Raw genomic sequence first — 24689 nt, forward strand, 5'->3', positions numbered from 1 at the left:
TTCAAAATCTCCTCCATCTCTTTTGGCTCCACGCAAAGTCGTCCACTCTCTATCCTTTTGTTCCTAATATATCTGTTGACAAAGTGACCTCATATCTACTCTTATCCTTTTTAATTTCCTCAAGATTCTTTTTACATTCTTTATATTCCTCTATCACCTCATTTACTTCATGATGTCTATACATGACCTCTCTTTTTTCTGAACCATATTTCCAATAAACCTTGAAAACCAGGGCCCCTTAAAACTTTTAACCTTTCCTTTCATCCTAACAGGAACATAAGGCAAATAATCCAGGTAAATTCAAGGCTTTTGACATCCTACATGTCCTTCAACTCATTTGTACATTTAAAGTAAAAAAGTTGTAAAGCATCTCTATATTTTGAAGCTTTTTATTTTTGCTGAAAATATTTTTCTTCCTTATGGTCAGTTTCTGAAGGAGTTGCTACTTTTCATTATTCCAGAAACAGTTAATCTTTACAACCTGTGAAGGTAGATTTTCACTATAACCAGAGATGGTTTTCATCAATTACTGATTCGCCTGCAAAGGTAATAGAACACTGGCTAGAACTTTCTTTCCTCTGGAAGGACAGCTTAATTGTCAAACAAGTTTAGCATTTAAAAGAACAAACAAGAGGGAGGCACTGTTACTAACCTTAGCTCATTCAACGATAAAGAAAGAGTCTGACATTTGTGATTAACAATGAGATGAGCATCGTTCTCACACTCTGGTTCTATTCAATTTTTCACCAACCATGAAAGTCATCTTATTTAACATCAACAACTCCTGAACCCTGGTTGAGGCTCTGCTTTGAACAATTGACTATCTTGGGAAAAAAGTTTCCAAGATGGAGCAGATACAAATTAATTTCTATTTAAAAGTCATCAATCAGTGAAGGGCATTTTTGTGAGTAGAGCTGGTTTTAGAGTCAAAACGTTTTACAGCACAGAAACAGATGATTCTGCACATCTTGTCCACGCTGACCAAGTCGTCTATGCAAGGTAGTCCCATTTGCTGCATTTTGCCTGATATCCTTCTAAACCTTTCCCATCCATGTATGTCTACATCTTTTAAATTCGCCATTTTTAACAGAGACCATTACATGACAAACCCCCCCCCCCCCCCAATAATGTTCTGCTGTCCCCAAGGGGTAACAGCACATGTAATGGGGGGGGGGGGGGGGCAATGGACTGAAATCATAGTGTTTTTTATTTAGTCAAAAGGAGAGAAGTAGGGAAGAAACCAATTAAACGACTGCTTCACAGGGAAGGGGTCCCATAACCATAGAACGGTTGAGAATGGCTGTTTTAAATTGTTCCTGGCTCTACCATTAGCAGTTCATTCCACAGACCCACCACCCTCAGATACTTTTTAAATATTTTCCCTCTCATATTTAACCTATAGCCTCTAGTTTGGAGCTTTCATTTCCAATGTTTTGTAATTTTAAATTTGTTATAAAAACAATTTAGACATCAGCAAGGATAACATGCCCTTTCAGCCCATCAGCCCATGCTGCCCAATTACACCTGATTAACTACAGTCTCAGTATGTTTTAAAGGGTGAGAGGAAACTGGAGCCCCCAGGGACAACGTACAAACTCCTTACAGATAGCGTGGGGTGCAAACCCTGGTCCCATTGCTGGCACTGTAACAGCGTAGCGCTATCTGCTACATTAACCATGCTGCTCAAATTCAACAGAATTTAAAAAGTCAAATGGAGCCATATTTGCTCTTCCTTTTGAACGAACCCAAGCACGTTCCTCACCTTCGTTTGGGTGTGTTGCAGATTGTTATACCATCATAAACATGAAATCATAATTGAAATCTGCTGGGCATCCTAACTCTGGGATATAATTTGCTTATCAGGATTTTAAACAACAGTGCACCCTTTTACTCAAAGGCCTTATGACCTTCTAGTGTGAAAATAAGCAGAACCAATTGTATTTAATAGCTTACAAATGTATTATAATGCCTGTGAATGTTTAAAAAACTGCTATGTTGGTGCTTGAGCCAATGTAAAGCCCAGTGAAGTTTCTGACCATGTTTTGAAGTATTATACTGCAATACACAGGTAAACATGTTCAAATGTAAATGCACTGTAACAGTATAAAATGAGAGGAGCATGGAGCCCTCTTTGGGTTCCTCTGTGACATATCAAATTCTATCCTCCTAAAAATGCATGAGAATTGGGCATCACAGTGGGACAGTTGTGGACATCGCCATCTTCTTGATCTAGAGTCTCAGGGTCAATCCAGACCTTCGATGTGATCTGAGTGGAGTTCACACATTCTCCCTCTGACTGTGTGGGCCTCCTCCAAATGCTTTAGTTTCCAAAGACATTTGTGGATGGCTAGATTAATTCACCACTAGAAGTTGCCTCGAGTAAGAATCCTGCAGCAATTGATGAGAATAAAAACTAATAGGATTAAGGTACACTAAACACAATCTGCTAGAGAAACTCAGAGAGTCAAGCATCATCAGTGGGAGGAAAAGAATGGTTGACATTTGTGTTTTGGTGAAGGGCTCTAGTCTGAAACATTGAGCATCCTTTTCCCTCCCACTGATGCTACTCGACCCGCTGAGTTCCTCCAGCCTGGGATTCCAGCAACAGCTCCTACGTGCCTCTAAGATTAAGGTAGGATTTGTGATTGGGTGGTTGATGCTCAGTGCAGACAATTCAAACTGATTTGGCAGAGGCCCAAAGAAGGAAAGTGCCATCAAGGAATTGCAGTAGATGGCAGGAGAACCAATGGAGGGGAATAACATTCTGGACTCACCCTTACCATGCATCAGTTGCAATTAAGAGTACTGGTATGTGTGATCACCAACTGTTCATAATCAAGTCCCAGTTTCACAAAAAGCCCTATTGAATTGTGGAGAACTACCTTCCAGTTGGGTCAGATTTAAGACAGACATAGCACACCAAAATTGAACACCAATGAAACACTTGGACCTATTATATAGCAGGGGAATCATATTCACCACCTTTAATATTATCCTGGACACATTCCTCTTTCTAACATTGCCATGATGGCTAGAAAACAATGCTGAAGTTTTGCAGTGGACGCAAGATGGAGAATCAGCTCCATAACCTGCTCTATGCTCTTTCCAAAAATGCTGAAAGGATTCACAGTGTACATACAATGTTCTTCTTTGGCTTGGCTTCGCGGACGAAGATTTATGGAGGGGGTAAATGTCCACGTCAGCTGCAGGTAAAGCTACAATTCTGGATTGTGTGAAAGCACCTTATTATAGTGATCTAAGCAATTTCACAAGGTCAGTTCAAAGCTCTCCAATCCCTAACAAAACATTGAATGTGAAGATGCAGCTCCATAAACATTCAATGTTCAAAGTTCATTATATCGTCAGGTAATAATGCATTAACTTTAACTTTTGCCTGCTTGCTTACCGCACGAGAGAAAAAGCAGAAGTCCCTTCAGAGATACTGAGTGCCTGTGGATTTGCCTCCAGCGCTCCCACAGCCTCAGCTGCTGCACGGACTCATCCTGTTCGATCCATCAGCAATCCAAGCTCCAGATCCAAACCTCTGTCACAATCAGGAAGCCTTCAGCACAGGAGGCCCTTCGGGAGCCCTTCTTGCCCTCAGTATCCTCTCATCTCTGAGACCTGGTTCCCACAGCCCGTGCAGGTCCCCAGACCACGTTGCTGGCTGCCTGTGTGGATTCCTCAGCCACTGAGCCCTTCACTGGTCTGCTGCTATAGAGCTTTCTCCTCTGCTTCTCCTCAATGGGGTATATTCTGCGCCTGTCTGCTGCTCCCCCACAGCCCGTAACCCCTTGTGGCTGCTGCCAGCCCTGGCACCACCATTTTGGGCGCAGACCTCATGGCAGCAGGAATTTTCTTTCAAATTCATTCGACTCCTTTATTGGGCCATTGAAGTCTCCATGGAGCCACTGACACTATGATTGGGGATTTAAATCTTTGGAGCAGCGCTGTATCTTCACTCTCCCAAGTCCACACCAATGGCAGTGCTGCCATTACAGCAGGTCCACTATCCCTCTTTCTCATTCTCCACTAGTGGGAGCCTGGCTTCATGTAAAAAGGGAACAATGACACCGTGTAGACAGCTCATTTCAGCCCCCATCCAACCCCCAGCAGAGACAGCAGTGTTCAGCTCATGTACACAACAAAATGTTCCAGTAACGTACACCGGCATTCAATTGGAAAAGTGGAAAGTTATCCAGGTACATCTTGTCCACAAAAGCATTACAAATCCAACCCTGCCATGAACACAAAAGTGTATTTCATCAGGAAAGGCCAGCCGACTGCCCCTTGCTTTCCATGGGTGCTGCGTGACCTGCTGAATTCCTCAGCTCCTTTGTTTTAGTTCTGCAGCATCTGCACCTCCTTGTTTAATCTATTAGCTTCATCTCAGTTCTGGACATTGTGATGCAAGGGGTTCTCCACAACCTGTTCATCTAAGTCAGGGTTTTGCCACGGTCAGACCTCCGTAAAGCCTTGGTCTAAACATGGATCATCGAGTCAGGTGAGGTAACGCGAGCTGGGTTGTGCCTGTGACATCAATCAATATTTGAGTGTGGCAACAAAATAAATCACTGGAAACGCTCACTATGGCTAGTGCACAAAGAAAGATGGAGGTGGAGATTAGAGGCCAATTCTCTCAGCCCCAGGATACCATAGTATGAACTTTCAAGGCAGTGATTATCCTGAACCATCATGAGCTGCTTTAGTGAAGACTCTTTCTCCATTATAAGTGGGAGTGATTGCAGATAATTGCAGTATTGGGTTCATTTCACAAAAAGAGCAGTTCGTGGTAAAACGGAAGAATTTTCCACAGCATTCAGGCTTGGCTGTTAAGTGACAAAGAAGGTCCCCCCCGTGGCAATGAGCCAGATCCCACTGTCCTTCTGATAGCCATTTTGTTGGTGTTTTGGATAACTGCAGTGTGTATGTAGTAAGCTTGTTCTTGTCTTCTGTGTCTATATAATACACGAGGATTGAGCTGGGTAGAGGATACTGCTGAATCTCACCTCCTTCTCCACTACTGGATTTTCTATGCATCCAATATGTTATAATGTTTGAAAATGATTTGTATTTCAAAGTCTGTTTTACCCATTTAAATTTGTTTAATCGTTTTAAATCTGTTTAATTGCCAGCGGAAGTGAATGTGGGTAGGACACAGAGGGCTGTGGTTCAGGTGCAGGGTGATGGATGAGAGGCAGAATAATAATTAAGCACAGACGAGATGGGCCAAAGGGCCCACGGTTCTAAATGATCCTGATCTGAGAACTTTAAAAGCTCTTCAAACCCTTTGACATCAGTGAGCCACCAAGAAGCAGCTCAGGAATGGGCAGTCAAGGCTGCTAGACCTTGAGGGAAAATGTCACACAGTACGACAGTTGGAAGAGTGCAGATGGTGGGCTGTTCAAAAATACTTCTTCAGCATTTAACCATGTTGAAATTCTAAATTTATTATTCTGGATGTTGCTAATAACCAGAAAATTAACTGGCAAAAAGTGAAGTTACCTGCAGTAACTGACTCCTCTCCTGGCTCCCTTTCCCCTGACCTCATCTACTACGTACATCAGGAAGGTGATGTAATCTCTTCCAATTGTACAAATGAGTGCAGTTCCAGTGAAAACCAAGAAGCACAAATATCACGGGGGGTGTGCCCATGTTGGGTGGCTGAGCAGATGAGTTTCTCTGAGCACTCAGAGAAAATCCAAAGAGTGGTTTTAACAAAAAACCTTTTAACTACAAAAGTGTGGATACATCTTTTAAAGATTAATATTGAATGATTAATACTGGACGATTAATATTGAACGATTGATGCTGGATGATCCCACGGGAAGAAGCCAAAATCCATGATGGATAAAGCTCCAGCCTCGCCAATTGCCTCGATGAAAGAGTGGGTGGAGATGCCTCCTCCTCTCAACGAACACCAGGCTTTGAAACTCAGCTGCAAGAGATTGGAGATCTGGGTCAACGTTTTACAAGTGTGGAGAATGCCATTAATGAGCTTACCACTACAGTGAGAGATGTGGGTGAAGCTATTAATGATTTAAATGAAAGAGTGGACAGAGCCGAGGAAGATCTTGGCAAACACGAGAAACAAATCAAAGAACTAAAGAAACAGGCTGAACAATGAGGCTGAACAATGAGTGACAGATAAGCAGCTTCTTTTGGATCAATTGGATCATATAGAGAAGTTCAGTTGGAGGATCAATGTGCGAATCATTGAGCCTGAGAGAAGGTGCAGTTGGCAGAGATGCCGTGAAATTCTTCAAGACTTGGATCCCTCAAGTCCTTCACACCAATGAACTCAGCAACCAAGTGCATATTGAATGCACTCATCGAACATGGGGACCAAGGAGAATGGGTGAAGCCCGCCCTCAACCCATTCTGGTGAGATTGTTGAGCTTCAAGGATAGAGAAATGATCCAAAGAGTTGCTTGTGAGAATACTTAAAACTTGAAATGGGACAATGCAGAGATCATGTTCTTCCAGGACTTTAGTAACACAATGATTCAGAGAAGATGGTCAAGAGGCAACTCCGAGAAAAGAACTTTATATATATAATGCTGTACCCAGCAACATTGAGAGTGGACATTTCTGAAGGCAATAGAAGATATTTTAATTTGAAAGAAGTGGAAGAGATTATTTGACAACTATGAAGAGGAACAGCGAAGCAGACAGTGAAAGACTAGGGTAAATAAGATATTTAAGGACATAGTAAAGTTTTTTTTCGTGTGGAGGTCGTCTTAATATTTAATTTTTATGGCAAATTGTCAAAGTTTTATCCTATCTACGTCTCGGGGAGCTCGGAGAATGGAAAGAAGGTTCTGAAGGTAGAGCACAGTACAACTCTGGCTTAAAGGGGGTAATAGCGTCAATGGGGGGGAGATAGTTTCAAGATGATGCTTTAGGGTGGGGTTCTTCTTCTTCTTTCTCCCTGAAGGCTTTCGCAGGCCTTGGGGACTTCCTGTCTATGTCACCGCCAGGGTGGAGGTTGCATGAATTTTACAGCGAGATCACAGATCACAAAATGGTTTACATACTTGTATATTTGCATAGAATTTTTACTATGTTATTATGGATAAGTCATTGAAGTTTATAAGTTTTAATGTCAACAGTTTGAATGGGACGGTCAAAAAGAAAAAAATACTCTCAATTTATATGACAACAGATTGAACTTTTTTTGTGAAACTAATTTGAGATCAACGGAAAATAGCTTTCTAATATGGCATACGTTAAAGGCATATTTGAGAGGACAAATTATTTCATATACAAAAAAGATTAAAAGAGAACTTAATGCAGAAATAAATATATTGGAGATGTAAATAGGGGAATTAGAAAAGGAATATCAAAGGACGGGAAATAAAGACAAATATAGATCACTGGAAAATAAGAAAATCCAATACAACACCTTCCAAACATATTGAATAGAAAAGACTATATTAAATACAAAACAGAAATACTATGAATTGGGAGAAAGAGCGCATACAGTCTTATCATGGCAACTGAAGGCTGAAGAATCAGTGAGAGCTTTAAATGCTCTACTAAAAGAAAATGACACGATTACATACAATCAAAAAGAGATATATGAAACATTTCAACAATATTAATAAAATTTATATAAATCTGACTCGTGGGGGATGTGGGTGAAATAGCTAAGTTCTTAGATGAAGTGGAACTCTCGAAGTTGAATGATGAGGACAGACAGGAATTAGATTTACAATTTACCAGTGAAGAAACTGAAAAAACACTGGGGACGCTTCAAGCTAACAAAGCCCTGGGCGAAGATGGATTTCGGCCGAGTTTTATAAAGAATTTAAAGAGCTGTTAATGCCCCTGTTTATGGATGTATAGAACAAGCAGTGAAAGCCCAAAAATTACCAGATTCCTTCTCAATAGCAATAATTACTGTGTTGTCCAAAAAGAATAGAGATCCTATGAAAACTTCACCTTATCGACCGATAACGCTTTTGAATGTAGATTACAAATAGCAAAATCGTTAGCAAACAGATTGGGTCAATTTTTACCTAAATTAATTCACGTAGATCAAGTAGGATTTGTTAAAGGGAGGCAAGTGTCAAATAACTTGGCACGACTATTTCACATAACACACTTAGCTCAATCACAATATAGTAGTATCTCTAGATGCAGAAAAGGAATTCGACAGACTTGAGAGGCTTTTATGTTTAAAACATTGTAAAAGTTAGGTATTGGATAAGGATTTATAAATTGGGTTAAGGCTCTATACCAAAATCCATAGGCAAAAATAATAACTAACAGCAAGATATCAGGAATGTTCCCAATAAGCCGTTTAAGCAGGCAGGGCTTCCTCTTTTCTCCAGCACTATTTGTTATGGTGATAGAACCTCTGGCAGAAATTATCAGGGGTGATCCTAAAATTAAAGGCTTTGAAGCCAGACAAGTTCAACATAAGATTAGTTTGTTTGCTGATGTTATACTAATGTACATGCCTGAACCTAGTTCCATGGAGAAATTACAGGAAATTTTAATAAGATATGGGAGACTATCAGGATATAAAATAAATATGGAAAAAAGTGAAATTTTTACCAACAAACCAAAATTACGAGCGCTTTAAAGTAAATAGTCTGCTTAAATGGAACAATGATGGGATTAAATATTTAGGAATCATGCTCGATAACAATTTGAACAATCTATATAAATTGAATTACTCTCCCTTATTGGCAAAAATAGAAGAAGATTTGCAGAAGTGAAAAGGAAAGGTTAACTATATTAAAATGAAGATCGTGCCAAAGATGCAATATTTTTTCCAATCAACAGCAATATATTTATCAAATAAAATTTTTTAAATAATAAATGGTACAGTTAGGCAAATTTTATGGAACATTAAAGTGCCGAAGATAGCAGTGGTCATATTGATGTGGGACTACAAATCGGGCGGGGAAGGTTTTGAGACTTCTGGATTTTAAGAAACATGATCTGGCTTCACAGCTGAGGTTTTTGGCGTTCTTTTTTGAATTGGAATCACCGAAATGGGTATATATGGGGCTACACAAGTTGGAGGAAGCATCACCCAAAGATTTTATTTGTAGATGGAACTTGAAACTAATATAGAAAAAGTCTTCTAATCCTATATTGATTCATTTCATTAAAATATGGCAAGACACCAATGACATAATAGGAAGGAAAATTGAAACTTGTATCAGGGCTCCATTATGTAACAATCCATTACTGCCATTGATAATGGGGAATAGGATTTTAAATATTTGGTCCCAGAAGGGGATTAGGTATATTGCAGATTGTTATAAGGATGAAATTTTAATGCCATTCGAACAAATGAAGCAAATATATGATGTCCCGAATGGCACCTTTCTTTGCTATCTGCAATTAAGAACTTTTTTGAGAAATTTGGGGAAGCAATAGGACTCCTCCAGGGTAAAGTCAATTGGAATGCATTTATTACTCCAATTTATTTTACCCTCCAGATGGATGGAAAAAATCTCAGAATTCATAAGTCCAGGGAAAGATGGGAAGCAGATTTAGCAGTGAACATATCAGAATATTCCTGGGCTGAATGGTGTAAAGAAGGGGTAACATCGATTATTAATGCGAGGTATGGTTTGGTGCAATAAAATTTTATTCATCAATCCTATTTGACTCTGCAAAAACTGCACAAATCAAAGCCTGAAACATCCGAGAGATATTTCCCATGTGGAATAGAAGGAGGTACATTTCTCCACTCCGTTTGGTCCTGTGTGAAAGTAAATGTTTTCTGGCAGGAAGTGTCAGAAGTGTTATCTAAGATTACAGGAGTCAACTTCCCTGGCAATCCAGAATTATATTTGTTGGGGTATTTTATAGACCATTTAACTGAGTTCCAAATCTCATTTAATATGATTGCATTGGTGATAGCTAAGAAATGTGTTGCCCTCTCGTGGAAATCAGATGCACCGATTTCTCTGAAGAGATGGATATCAGAAATGGACAGTCGTATTCCTATGGAAAAGATTACTTATAATTTAAGAAACAAACATGATACATTCCTGAAGACCTGGCAGCTGTATTTGAACTTCATTGGTGCACAAGTGTAATTTTGCTGCTGTAAATACGTGATCTGTCCTCAAACGTATACTATTATTTTTACTAGTAAGATAGACTGTGTGCCTCGGTGGTAGACAAAACCACTCTGTATCTGTTTATCTTGTTTAAGTTTGGGGGGGGAGAATGCCTAGAAGTTTGGGGGGGGGGAATGCCTAGAAGTTTGGGGGGGGGGAATGCCTAGAAGTTTGGGGGGGGGGGGGGGGCTGGAATGTTTTTGTTTTGTTTTATATTGGTTTGTTTCATATATATATGTGTGTGTGTGTGTGTAAATTGTACTTTTTGTATTTTTATAAGAAAAATGAAAGAGAAGAAGGTCTATATATTTATTTGTAAGTGGGATGTAGATTATTTTGGGGTGTGTGTGTGTGTGTGTGTAAAGAATGTACAAGTGATAGGTTTGAAAAACAAAAATAAAATATAAAAAAAAGCACAATATCACAAAGGGAACACTATCTGCTGAAGGCTACAGCTATCCATCACCTGAAACATAACACATCCACCTATACTGGAACAACAGAGTTCCACTGGACTGAAGATATACTATCATACTCCTGAAGTCCACAACATCTACGCCTGAGAAAGGCAGGCCAGAAGGAAGGGGAGCCTCGCTACCTCCAAACTTCTTCCATATTACACACCATGTGGAAATGTGACACTGTTCCTTCAATGTCACTAGGTTAACATCCTAACATAACATCATGGGATATTCTATCCTCTGCAGCAGGAAAGAGGTTCATGACGAGGGAATGGGTAATGAACATGACCTTATTCATATTCAAACAGATATTACTGGCTTCATCAGAGAAACAAGGTAAAAGATAGCCAAAATAAGAAGTATTTGCATCCAATACCCAGTGCAGCAGGTGTGTGGTTAAACTTGCAACTCAAGTCATTTCTAGCTACAAAAAAAAAAGCAGTGGGTTTTTTAATTTTCTCAGACAAACCACTAAACCACCAGTTTCCTCCCGAACAAAGAATATAAACCAAGAAAATGAATATAAACCACTCCATTCATTGAAGAAATTATATTTCTTCAGAGAAGGTGGCAATTAAACAATGTAGTCCTTCTTGGAAGATGCTCCCACTATGCTTTCTGATTCAACACGGCAACCGTGATGAAAATAGTATCACATCCTGAAAGGGCAGGGCAGAGTAAAGCACATTACTACGGGTCTGGAGTCCCAAAGAGGCCTGGCAAGGAGAAGAGTGTTCTCCCTTCACAGACAATTAGTGAACAGGATGAGTTTGCAACAATGGTAGTTTCATGATCTTTATATGCAGATTAATTATTTTTGAGATTTCAGTTGGTAAAGTATATTTCAATTGCACAGCTACCAATGTGGGAAATAAACACGAGTCCCTAGATTGAACCACTGGATTGTTAGTCTGCTTTGCTCCATCACATTTCTATGTTACATTCTAACATACGATAACTCAGTTATGAGAAACCCATTACAACAAGCAACTAACTGAAACATCATTTAGCAAAGCAATTACGAGATAAATTTGACGACTGCATAGGGTAATATGGTCAAAAGTATTTAGCAGTTAGTACTTACAGGAATTCCCAAAAGTGAGGGATCGACAGGCTGTCTGAATGGCAATGATTCTGGGTCTTGTCGATACAATGCTTCAAGAGTGGGCATAAGTGCTTGCCGTAGTTCCTCTGGTTTGAAAACTAGCAAAAGACAGAAATCAGTATCAGTTCTTCCCAAGACTGCCCTATTTTAGTGGAATACCACTTCTAATCTAATATTGTCAACTTGGCTTTATACAAGGTTGAGGTTGCTTTTGAGAATTAGCACACATCAAGAGTGACACCTATCTAGATAACAGGTAAACTAGGTTCAGCTTCTAACAACCATTATAAAAGCTCAGATGTTCTAAAACAATGAACAGCCTCCCAGTAGTATCATTAAATGTATGAATTTGATGTAGCAGAGAGCTTATTTGTATTTCCATGAAGACATTGTGATGGAAAACTTTCAATGCCACGGCCTCCTGGCTGCACATGTAACAGGTTCCCAACTTCCATGAATGTACATTTTGAAATCACCATCTCACCTGTAAAAATAATTTAGCCAAGATGTTCCTTGACACAAAACCCTATTTGGATTGAGCAGGGGTTGAAAAACTTGCCCCCGATCCTGGATATGGAGGGTGCATGGAGACCACTTTGGACTTATCATGATGAGAAACTCAGGTTCTAAGTTTACATTTACACAATCGTCCTCTGAAAGAAGACCGTTAGTTGCACACAAGCTTGTCTCAATGTGCTGCTGCAGGATTGAAACAGTCTTACATTGTGTTTGGAGACTGATTTATTCACTGCTGTGTAAAGTCCTCAATCACCTCCCCTTCACATTTCAACCAAATTGTCACTGCCCATGGAATTTATCATTTCTGCAATGTTCCCTTTCCACTTCATTTGCATTCCCTACCCTCTTCAACTGATGGTCTTCCTGGTCCTTACCCCTATTTCCTGACTGAACCCTTAGTGCCTTTCCCCCAGCCCTTCCGACACAAAAGGCCCTCTCCACATCCTCTGTCAATCTCTCTCTCCTTTCTGATGTGACCCTCAAAGCCAATCTCACCCTTTCCCTTCAACAAGTTAAGGTTCAAACCTTCCTACCCCTCCCACTCTAGCCAGACCTCTCTCAACATCCTCATCCTCAGCAGCATCTGACCTATCTGCTTTCGGATGCCAGAGCTCGAAGAGAATGGGGTTTGTGCATGTTTACTCATGCAGGACATCTCAGGCTGGAAGTCATGTGATACACCAGCTTCATTTACTTTGGGCCGTGAACATATTCCTAGGCAACATCCCTCAGAGCTGGCAGGGAATCTATTTGAATGTTATTGTTGTTTACTTTCAAACACTTACACTTTCGCCTTGACTGTGGTGGTGATGCTGATGGTTGAGAAGATCCATTGGCTCCACCCTCCTCCTCCTCTTTGGAATCAGTTTTAACCTCTGGTTTCTCTTCTTCTTCTTCCCCCTCCTCCTCCTCCTCCTCCTCCTCAGCTTCCTGCTTGTTCTCAATACTCTCAGTACTCTCCTCCTTCAAGTGTGGACATGAAGACACCTCGTCACTCTGCAGATAGATTCAAAACACAAAGCAAAATGCATCACTTCACATTTCTCAGTGCTAAATGTCATTATATACTTCTAAAGTCTACCATAACCCTTTTCTCTTTTCATCACTCTTCCAAGTGCTGTGTCATTTTATTCAATTAGAAATGGTGCCCCGTACACCTAAGTCCAACCCATTGTTAGGCATGAAGGAAAACAGGGGTCTTGGTATTGACCACAGTTCTGTGTTGTTTTCTGCCCAAAGACAATTTCATATTCATGCTGTTCACCAGCCCTATGCTCTTCAATTTATTGACAAGCTTTTCTGTGGAACTCTATCAAATAGCCATCCACATACACAGAACCAAACCTTATTGCCTCAAGTACTTGACTGTTTGTTGACAAGTACAGTGTCTTTAGCAATTCACAAATCCATTTGCTTTCCTTATATTATCCATACGCCTGAATGATGATTTATATTGTCCCCAAACAACAAGGTTCGTGGCTGGCATATCATTTTCAGTACACCTGTTTGTGAATGGGATGATATTTGCAGTCTTCTAATTCCTTCGCATTACCCCTCTGACCAAGAAAGTCTGGAGAATTATTCCAGAACCACCACATTTTCCATTTCTACTTTCCCCAGTCAACTAGGATGCAGCCCATCCAGATTTGGTGATGTATCTACCAGGAGTATTTATAAAAATACCCAACTCCATCAATTAAATCAGCAATAAAATATTTACTGAAATACAGTAAAATTCTCGTTATCTGGAATTTAAGCAACCGGCAAAAAAAAAAATTGTGGAAAATAAATAGGTAAAAAATAGGAACGTTTAAATTTGGTGCCCTCTAGAGGTCAGTTCACTAAGCATACAACATGTGATCTCAAGCAACCGGAAAATTAACTTAGCTAGCATCTACCAATGTCCAAAGCTGCCAGATAATGTTTTTTTTACTGTACTTGAAATAGTTGTGACACATGCTGTTTTTTTGTACCTCCATTTTGACTTCAGTCTGGGCTTCTGGTGCCTCCGAGTCCATTTCTTCCATTTTGGCCTCTGGTTTGGTTTCAGACAGTGGTGCTTCAGCAATAAGCTGCTGCGAGTTTGTGTCTGTACTAGCTACAGAGGCTGGGGTAGCCACTCTACCCTCCGTACTTGCTGCAGATTGCGAGAGCTTTACAATTCATAAGAGAAATTAAAATATTTCAGCTGTAAAGGTAGCTTTACCGCACAATGAGAAATAGTGAGTAAATGACCTACCATTACCCAATCACTGGTGCAAGTTCATGACTACATTATAGATCAGCCATTCTCATCCTATTTTTGACTATGCCACCCCCCCCCCACCCACCCCAATTCTGCTCAAAGTTTATGGAACCCCTTCCCTATTGATTTTTTCCATACTTCCCTCCAACTGACTACATTTAAAAATTTAAAATATTTATGTTACGTGAGGTGAAAAGAAAACAAGATTTTTACTTTAAATGTGCTGTGGCCCCCAGTTGAGAATGGCTATCTAGATCATAGCCAAGGCTATCTAGATCATAGCCAATACCTTCTTGTAGGCTAGCAATTACAGCAGATATTAAACCATAAACTAAATCAGTGTGGATTATGGAAAAGGTCTAGAAATAGCATAATTGACATGAGAACTGAATTACAAACAGTAAAAGATTAATGACCTGAATGGTTAACTCTAGAATTGCTTTATTCTATAAAAAATCTTTCTTTTAAAGGCTGTTGTACAAGAGCTGGAGGGATTGGATAGGGGTTTTGTGGTCCATAAAAGGCCATCTCATACCGGACAACACCCTAAATGGTAGCCAAGGTTCAAGATTCTTTTATTGCCATGTAATAAAACAGGTGTACTATCACATAAAATTGCATTTAGTCAACTAATTTTCCTCTCAACCGTTCAGGTCCATTAAGAAAATGAATTAATTTTTTAGATTCATTGAAGTAGGCATGGTTAGTTCTACAGTCCTGGGGAGCAGGATTTGACAGAAAGTATATACTCTCTTCTCATCAAGAAGAAGATGCTTTACATTTTGTTTCATCTTCAGAAAAGCACATTCCAGAAGTATATACTTCAGTGCATAGGTGTACGACCATTCCACACCCTAGCCTCAGACTCCCTCATCACATTGAAAGTTTACTGTTGAATTAGTGTCTCATGAAGTGAGTCTATGAGTAAACGAGTTTGAGTTAATCAAAGCCATTTCACACAGGGCCATGTAGGGACCATACAACTTCTGTTTTGAGCGTTAAAACTTTTCTTTGTAATACTTCGATGATTAGACATGAAAATCTGAACTATTTACACCTCAGTCAAAAGTAACGAATGAACACCAGATCATTACCTAGTGGATGATAATGAAAACATCGGGGTTCAGTGAACAAATTTCAGAATGTCTCTACATTTCTTATAGCCTTTAAATTACAATTTTTATGAAAACAGTGATTAAAATAAAGCAGAAAGAATAGATTCACTGATAATACGAGACATTCAGATTGTTATTACTCAAACATTTACGGCATAAAGACAGAACATGCTGGAAATACTTTCTATTTCTGCCAAAGGGTCTTTGATCTGGAACATCAGCTGTGTTTAACTTCTCACAGAAGCTGCTTGTTTCCAGCATTGTTTTACTTTCAGATTTGCAGCATCTACAGTTCTTTGTTTCCAGCAGGACTACTTACAGGAGTGACAGGCTGAGGTGCCCCAGCTGACTGCTGAAGTGGTTGCGGCGTTGTTACCGATTGTTGTGATTGTACTGGAGTTGGAGGCTGGGTGGGAGTTTGGGTCCGAGGCGGGGTTTGATTCGGGGTTGTACTCCGTGCTGGTGTTGCATTTGGTGTGGACGTCTGACCCGAAGAGGAGGCTGGAGTGGAGGCCTGAGACTGGGAAGTTGCTGGTTGAGGAGAAGTCATGCCAGATGGGGCTGAATGCTGGATGGATGGCATACTTCCTGCAGCAGTCGCAGAGGCAGAGATGGAGGCAGGCGAAGGAGACTGGCGGAGAGTTGGCTGAGAGACTGGGGGACAGTGCATCTGTGCACTGGATAATCCAATCACATTTACAGTGTTGTTCAAAGGCAGGGTGGCTCCAGGTGCCTGTGTCTGCTCCACACAAAAAAAAACACAATTTCTAACTCATTAATTATTTGTACCTGCTACATTTAATCCAACAATTGAGGGATATTTAACAGCACATTTATTTTACTGAACAATGAACAAACCTTTGCTCTGAAGAAAAAAAACAAACCATTCAACTAGATATAAATCCCATCCAGGATGTTAGCACACACTGCAAAGTTAAATGTATATTTTGTATTGAACACTCCAATTACATTCTGAAACTTTCATCAAATTACCCTTACAAGGCAGGTTAACCCAATACTAGTGCCAATATATATCTGGTTCTTTTTGAACACCAAACTTAGAGCTCAAAGCATAAATTTATCTGCAAAAAAAAAAAAAAAAACAATGTTTGAGATCGGAGTTAAAATATACTGTAAAGCACTCCAAACAATCTAACTATTTTGCATAATAAAGATGAGAGGTGGGAGGAGAAGAAACAGAGACCAATGGGTCTCAACTACCAAACTTTGTTACAGACCTTCTATTTAACATTGAAAGAACAAATAGAAGCAAGAGCTCATTTGACCCCCTTCATCCTCTCTGCCATTCAGTTATGCCATGGAATTCTTTCACCTCAGTGCCTCTTTCCTGCATTAACACTTTCTCCCTTGATTCACTAATATCCAAAATCTATCAATTGTCTTGAATATACTTCACAACCCTTTTCAGTAAGAGAATTTTGAAGATTCACCACCCTCAGGGTGACCCAAGTTTCTTCCCACCTTTGCCCTGAATGGCAGAATATTTTAGTTGAAATTGTGACTCCTAGTTCCAGACACCTCAGCCTGGGGAAACATAATTCTCAACTCTTAAGTATTTTGTACATTTCCATGAAATCACCTCTCATTGTCCTAAACTCCCCAAATGCCATATTTTCTCCTCATTTGACAAACCCACATCACAGGGTTAAATCGAGTGAACCTTTGTTGTATTCCCATCATTGGTAGAACGTTGGTCCTTGGGTGGGATGTGTACGCATTCGTTCAGATGTGGTCTCGCCAAGATGCTACATAATTGGAGCCAGATGGCTTTTGGCACTAAACATACTGTGAGCCTGTTAACTTGCTGTCAACTTGTGCACAAAGCTATCCAAGTCTCTCTGTACACATCACTTTCCAAATTCTAACCATTTAAAAAATGTCCCTCTAACTTCCATTAAATGATGACTACAGCTAAAACAACTGATCTAATAAGACAGCTTTAAAAGAACAAGGACAAAGTTACCATGCAAGAAAACATAACTGAACTGCATCTACTGACATTCCTTGGAAATTAACAATCTAAGTGCCTAAATTAATACATGCATTTGAAGCAATTACCTGATTCATTCCTGGCTGGTTTGTAGGTTGAGATATGCCCACATTATTCACATTCATTCCACCAGAGGCTGGAGGGAATTGGTTCTGATTTAGAAACTGGCTCTGGGGGGAAGGCTGACCAATGCTGTTGGCATGCACTCCCAGCAGACCTTGAGGATTTGATAGTCGGGAAGGTGATATTCCCATCTGGGAATAAAATTTGAGTGTTACTGGAAGAAAGTGGAATAGTCACAAAACTCACAGACACGAAAACATGAATTAAGAGGAGTGGACAATCAGCTCCTCAGGCTTATTCTGTCATTGAATAAGATCACATATTGTAATCTCAATTCTGCCTTCCTGGTTTACCTCTTGGCTCATCAGGAACCTATCAACCTCAGCCTTTACAATATTCAAAGACTCAGAAGAGTCTTCCACTCTACCATGTTCCACAGATATGACCTTGAGAAAACATGTTAAATGGAGAATCACTTATTTTAAAGGGTGATTTCTTGTTCTACATTTGAATATTTGGTGAAAAGAGAAAATACTGGAAATAATCAGCAGGAGAAGGTATCATCTTGCACTGAGAATCAAACTGGTTCATCATCAATTCAAGTGAAAGCTCACTGATATTAAATTTTTAACTTTGTTTCACTCTGACGCACTGAGATTTTCTAAAATGGGGCTTTTCATTGCAGATTCCTGTCATTACAGCAATTTGCTTTATAAAATGTCCTGTAGGTGGTTAAACAAAAACTATGATTCTCCCATGGGTCTATTCAATCCAAAAGGTGCAGGGTAGAAGTTGATAAAGAACAACTACCTTCTCCAAATATAATTTTTATTAGGGAATCAAAAACCTGAGAAGAAATTATAATTATAATTCTTCTTTGGCTTGGCTTCGCGGACGAAGATTTATGGAGGGGGTAAAAAGTCCACGTCAGCTGCAGGCTCGTTTGTGGCTGACCAGTCCGATGCGGGACAGGCAGACACGATTGCAGCGGTTGCAAGGGAAAATTGGTTGGTTGGGGTTGGGTGTTGGGTTTTTCCTCCTTTGCCTTTTGTCAGTGAGGTGGGCTCTGCGGTCTTCTTCAAAGGAGGCTGCTGCCCGCCAAACTGTGAGGCGCCAAGATGCACGGTTTGAGGCGTTATCAGCCCACTGGCGGTGGTCAATGTGGCAGGCACCAAGAGATTTCTTTAGGCAGTCCTTGTACCTTTTCTTTGGTGCACCTCTGTCACGGTGGCCAGTGGAGAGCTCGCCATATAATACGATCTTGGGAAGGCGATGGTCCTCCATTCTGGAGACGTGACCCATCCAGCGCAGCTGGATCTTCAGCAGCGTGGACTCGATGCTGTCGACCTCTGCCATCTCGAGTACCTCGACGTTAGGGGTGTGAGCGCTCCAATGGATGTTGAGGATGGAGCGGAGACAACGCTGGTGGAAGCGTTCTAGGAGCCGTAGGTGGTGCCGGTAGAGGACCCATGATTCGGAGCTGAACAGGAGTGTGGGTATGACAACGGCTCTGTATACGCTTATCTTTGTGAGGTTTTTCAGTTGGTTGTTTTTCCAGACTCTTTTGTGTAGTCTTCCAAAGGCGCTATTTGCCTTGGCGAGTCTGTTGTCTATCTCATTGTCGATCCTTGCATCTGATGAAATGGTGCAGCCGAGATAGGTAAACTGGTTGACCGTTTTGAGTTTTGTGTGCCCGATGGAGATGTGGGGGGGCTGGTAGTCATGGTGGGGAGCTGGCTGATGGAGGACCTCAGTTTTCTTCAGGCTGACTTCCAGGCCAAACATTTTGGCAGTTTCCGCAAAGCAGGACGTCAAGCGCTGAAGAGCTGGCTCTGAATGGGCAACTAAAGCGGCATCATCTGCAAAGAGTAGTTCACGGACAAGTTTCTCTTGTGTCTTGGTGTGAGCTTGCAGGCGCCTCAGATTGAAGAGACTGCCATCCGTGCGGTACCGGATGTAAACAGCGTCTTCATTGTTGGGGTCTTTCATGGCTTGGTTCAGCATCATGCTGAAGAAGATTGAAAAGAGGGTTGGTGCGAGAACACAGCCTTGCTTCACGCCATTGTTAATGGAGAAGGGTTCAGAGAGCTCATTGCTGTATCTGACCCGACCTTGTTGGTTTTCGTGCAGTTGGATAATCATGTTGAGGAACTTTGGGGGACATCCGATGCGCTCTAGTATTTGCCAAAGCCCTTTCCTGCTCACGTATAATTACGTAACAATGAAACTGTGAATGTAGATCATTGAGGAGGAGGGTAAATAATGGAGCAAATAAATCAGAGTCCAACTGAGGTCTATGATGGATTGTTGATGAATGGCTGATGAGACACAGGAATAAAGAAAGATCTCAAATGGATTACAATAAGAAAGAAAGATTAGGAAAGGAAGTAGTTTAGAAAAAAAAGGAAAGCACTGGGAAACAGTTAATAATGAATAACCTATGTTGCTTGCAATATTAATTCCTTAACGTGCCACCTTTAAAAAGTTGCAGCCATTCACTCATTCCCCAGGCAGCCATGTTGCTGGGATGCTTCAGGTCCAGAAACTTTGCTAAGTCAGCCTGCATACTATGTTTCAATGTTAAATATCCCCAAAACAACAGGCATTTCTGTTTTTTACTGGTGAATTTAATGTGGTGATTGACTTGTTTTTATTAACAAGATGCAAAAATCACTGATAAAGTCAGCAATTATTGAGCACCATCGAGAACGTCTACAGGGAACGCTGCTGTCGGAGAGCAACAGCGATCATCAAGGACCCACACCACCCAGCACATTCACTGTTCTCCCTGCTACCATCAGGAAAGGGGTCTTGGTGCCACAAGACTCGCACCACCAGGTTCAGGAACAGCTGCTCCACCTCCACCATCAGACTCCCTAAACAACAAACTCCATCAGGGACTCATTTAAGGACTCATAAGGACTTTATTGCTTGTTCTTTTTCCTCTCTGTATTGGACAGTTTGTTTTCATGTGTAATTTTTTTTGCACTACCAATAAGTGGTAATTCTGCCTCGCTCACAGGGAAAAGAATCTCAGGCTTGTATGTGATGTCATGTATATATTCTGACAATAAATCTGAAATCAATAGCAGAAACACTGAATGAATGTCAGCTGCATGTCTGCCGCTTTTCCACTGGCACCCTGTCCCAGGAAATAAATGGGGATTTACTGGGACAGGGTCCAGTGGAAAAGGAACACTGACCAAACGCCAGATTACATCAGTTCATGCCGGGGATTAACCGCCTCTCCTCGCTGATAAAACCAGTGGAAAAGGGACAGCAGAAAGTCACCTGTTTCCAGTTGAAGGTAGAACACTCCGATCCACAGGGATGAGTTGTGTTCAGTGGAAAAGCAATTACTGTCCCAGTTAAGGGTGGCCCAGTGGAAACGGCACAAAGGGCTTCCTAACCCAGGACACTGCACAGCCAATTAACTGAGAAGACAGTGGAAAAGGGGCTTCCATGTATTTCATAATTCCCTTAACTAATCTTTAATCTTCCTGGTCCTATGCCTTGTAGAATTGACATATATATGGCAAATTCCATTACTCCAAAGATGGACCTTCTCTCCTATCTGAATGAACAGTAATTTTCCAACCTCATTGGCAATGGAATAATTGAATAGAAAAGTAATTACCGTTGGAATAGATCCCATGTTGCTCATCTGCACGTTATGGTTTATGGGAGGAGTTGCACGTGGTCCCATTGGTCCCTGTGGCATTTGAACGTTTCCCAAAGACAAGGGCCCAAACTGGTTCATAACTGAAGGAGACACATTTTTCTCATTAGCTAGAATAGAAGTGTACAAATTTAACTCAGTTTCCCACCAATAGGTTTTAATGTTGGCTGAAAGTAGTGGCACAGCAACAAAAACAACAAACTAGAAGTGGCGGCACTTTCTCAGACTTTTCCCCCCAAGTTGCATCATGTTTAGGATTCTGATCACATGAGATGAAGGCAAGTGAGAATACCACAATACCCAGCGAATTTCATCCATGGATCTGGGCACAATGACCCAGAATGAAGCACCGAAGTCTGCAGATGCTCTGACTGTAGCAAGAACATACAGTAAATGCTGGAGGAACTCAGCTGATCTCACAGCGTCTAAGGTTCCAGGCCCGAAAGATTGGTAATATATTTTTACCTCCTCTGGATGCTGCAAGACCAGCTGAGTTCCTCCAGCATTTACAATGGCCCATAACTTGTGGCCATTAGTAGGGCATCCTTTTATCGACTGATAATGGAGGGATCAATCTTGGTGGCACATACCTTTTAGTTCAAAACATGGGTTCAAAGCCACCTATATGTGTATTCGAAGAGCCATGACATGCAGGGCCACAGTTCAGGAATTACAAAGTAGAATTCAACTGAGTTGCTCTCTCTTGACTAGCATGGATACAATGGTCTGAGCGTTCTCTTTGGTGTTGTAAGGGTTCTATGGGACTCTTCTCTGATAGTCAATTCAATCATAAGACCATAAGGCTGTAAGATATAGGAGAAGTAGGCCCTTCAGCCCATCAATTGGCTCTGCCATTCCATCGTGACCTGCTTTATTGTCCCACTCCCCTGCCTCCTCCCCATAACTTTTGATACAATGACTATTCAGATCACAGCCTTTAATTCACCCAGCAACCTGGCCTCCACAGTCGCCCGTGGTAGCATATTCCAGATGTTTACCACTCTCTGGCTAAAGAAATTTCTCTGCATCTGTTTTAAATGGGTACCCTTCAATCCTGAAGTTGTGCCCTCTTGTCCTAGACTCCCCTACCAAGGGAAACAACTTTGCCACATCTACTCTGTCCAGACCTTTCAACATTAATAATGCTTCTATGAGTTCTCCCCTCATCTTCTGAACTCCAAAGAGTCCAGTCCAAGAGTCACTAAATGTTCATCAAATGCTAATCCCTTCATTCCTGGAATCATCCTTTCTTAAATAAGGAGCCCAAAACTGGACCACGTACTCCAAGTGAGGCCTCACCAGTGCCTTATAATTGTTAAGCTATTACTTCTTTCTCAATATTTCATGGTGTGGTCACTGCTAGAATCACATATCTTTCAAAAACCTGCTCGCTATCCATCGATGTATCACCCCTAACCTCAAAGGTTTATCTTGGCCCCTACTCACCAAACTTCAGATTCTCATCCTGCTAGTTAAGTCATCATTTTCCCCAAGTACAACTTCCACCCCCCACTCCAACTTATGATAAACCCACACTTCCTGGAAATGGACAAATGCAAGGGAGGAGAAAGATTAAAAATGGACTTTTGAAAAGTTTATGTCAATGAATACTAACCACTTACCAACTTATAACAGATCTGCAAAATCTTAAAATGCAACATAAAAGCAAGTTACATTTAACGCTCTAAATCTTCTCAATCTTTGGCAGCAACTCAGTATTTTTTTTGTGTGCCTGCTAAATTTTAATATCTATCAGAAATTCAGCAAAGAATCTTTTAAACTCAGAATAAAATACTTTGAGACACAGTTGCTGGAATCTGAAGTTGCCGAAGGAACTCACTGAATGCGGCAACGTGTGGAGGGAAATTTTGGGATGTGGGGGGGAAAGATAATCAGTATAAAGAGCAGAGGAAGGGGGTGGAGGCAAGTGCTGGTAGGTGATTGATGAACCAAGGGGGCACATTAGGGTTAGGATGATGAAGGACGTACTTCCTTCACTGCTATCTTCTTGCAAAGTTTATTCCCTTCCAATAAAATGCGCTCTCCAGGATAATCATGAAAACGGTGGAACGTGTATTCTTTTTGAAGAAATAATGTAAAAAGCAGGCTTTGTAACATCATGATTCAAACTGGTGCACCAAGTACACTAGGTACTTTTAAAATGCAACCTCCTTGACATGAGACATTTTCAATTCATCTCGAAATGCAATGCTGTGATCTATTCTTTATTACTATACAATTGATGTTGCTATTTTTTAACCTGGGAAAAATACAAAAAAAATTACTTGCCTTGAGATCCTGGCATGCGATTTATAATCTGATTTGGCACATTTGGCATAGACAAAGGTCCGTCTGAAACAAAATTATATTGTTAGATTTTCTTATATCCAGAACTACATTCCCTAAAAGCATAATTTTATTCTTATGTAAATTAATGAGGTTGTAATTGGTCAGAACATCTACGCTTCTTTGACTAATGAGAGGACAGGCTGGGCTGCATTTTAAATTTAAATATAGATATACAGCATGGTAACAGGTCCTTCTGGCCAACGAGCTCATGCCCCTCAAATACCCCAATTAACCTTCAACCCCAACACATTTTGGAGGGTGGGAGGAAACTGGAGCACTTGGAGGAAACCCACGAAGTCACAGGGAGAATGTACAAACTGCTTACAGAGAGCATCAGATTTGAACCTGGGTTACTGGAGCCATAATAATGTTGCACTAACTGTGCCATCCCTATTTCTATCCAACATATTTGACAATAGACCTGTACTGAAACGAGTCTAATTTCCAAGTGAGTTTAGCCAGGGTATACATACAAGTTTTGAAGCCATCACTCCGTAAGCAGTGAGATAGTGGCTATAATTCAGCATACAGGAAACATACTTACTGGGCGGTCGGACAGGCTGGACCTGAGCCATCCCTGATGTCTGTGACATGCCAGGTGGTTGGCCACCTGGCCCTGCCAAGGCACCCTGGTTCTGCAATATTCCCTGCTGCTGCTTTTGAAGTCGAGACCGCCTTTTTTCCTCCAGCTCTTTCTGAATCTTATAAATCTTCTCCGCTAGTAAGTGATAGTATTCATCCTTAATGAAAACAAACAGAAGGTCTAGAGTTAATATCCGCCTCTTCCAGTTAATGAATGAGACCAGATCTTATGAAACTTGGGAGATTTCTGCCACACTGAGAGATCTTCCAAAGAGGTCATAGCTGCTATACTAGCCTTTTATTGCCACGTTAATGACAGGGGAAGGCTGGCTCCTCCATGTTGGATTTTTTAAAGAAAGTAAATCTTGGAGAGCACAGTACAGCCCCTTCAGTTCATGATGTTGTGCGACCTATGTAAGCCTAGTCCACAACAATTTAACCTTTCCCTACCTCACATCATAACCCTCTATTT

General features: G+C 40.9%; 1 protein-coding gene across 4 annotated transcripts in view; it reads right to left on the reverse strand.

Moving 5' to 3' along the window:
- The window catches only part of LOC138747170 (CREB-binding protein-like), a 116746-nt gene that overhangs the window by 39202 nt on the left and 52855 nt on the right, over window positions 1-24689 (reverse strand). For 2 of the 4 annotated variants that reach the window (XM_069906150.1, XM_069906151.1), the window contains exons 10-17: window positions 24180-24375; window positions 23576-23638; window positions 21245-21369; window positions 17613-17798; window positions 15853-16272; window positions 14147-14326; window positions 12959-13169; window positions 11634-11752 (exon numbers count right to left, since the gene is read on the reverse strand). In XM_069906150.1, the coding sequence (XP_069762251.1) occupies window positions 11634-11752; window positions 12959-13169; window positions 14147-14326; window positions 15853-16272; window positions 17613-17798; window positions 21245-21369; window positions 23576-23638; window positions 24180-24375 (1500 nt within the window). The remainder of the gene's footprint in view (window positions 1-11633; window positions 11753-12958; window positions 13170-14146; window positions 14327-15852; window positions 16273-17612; window positions 17799-21244; window positions 21370-23575; window positions 23639-24179; window positions 24376-24689) is intronic. The other 2 variants (XM_069906152.1, XM_069906153.1) reach the window with 1 other exon arrangement.

This window comes from Narcine bancroftii, chromosome 12 (assembly GCF_036971445.1).
Source record: "Narcine bancroftii isolate sNarBan1 chromosome 12, sNarBan1.hap1, whole genome shotgun sequence".
NCBI lineage: Eukaryota > Metazoa > Chordata > Chondrichthyes > Torpediniformes > Narcinidae > Narcine > Narcine bancroftii.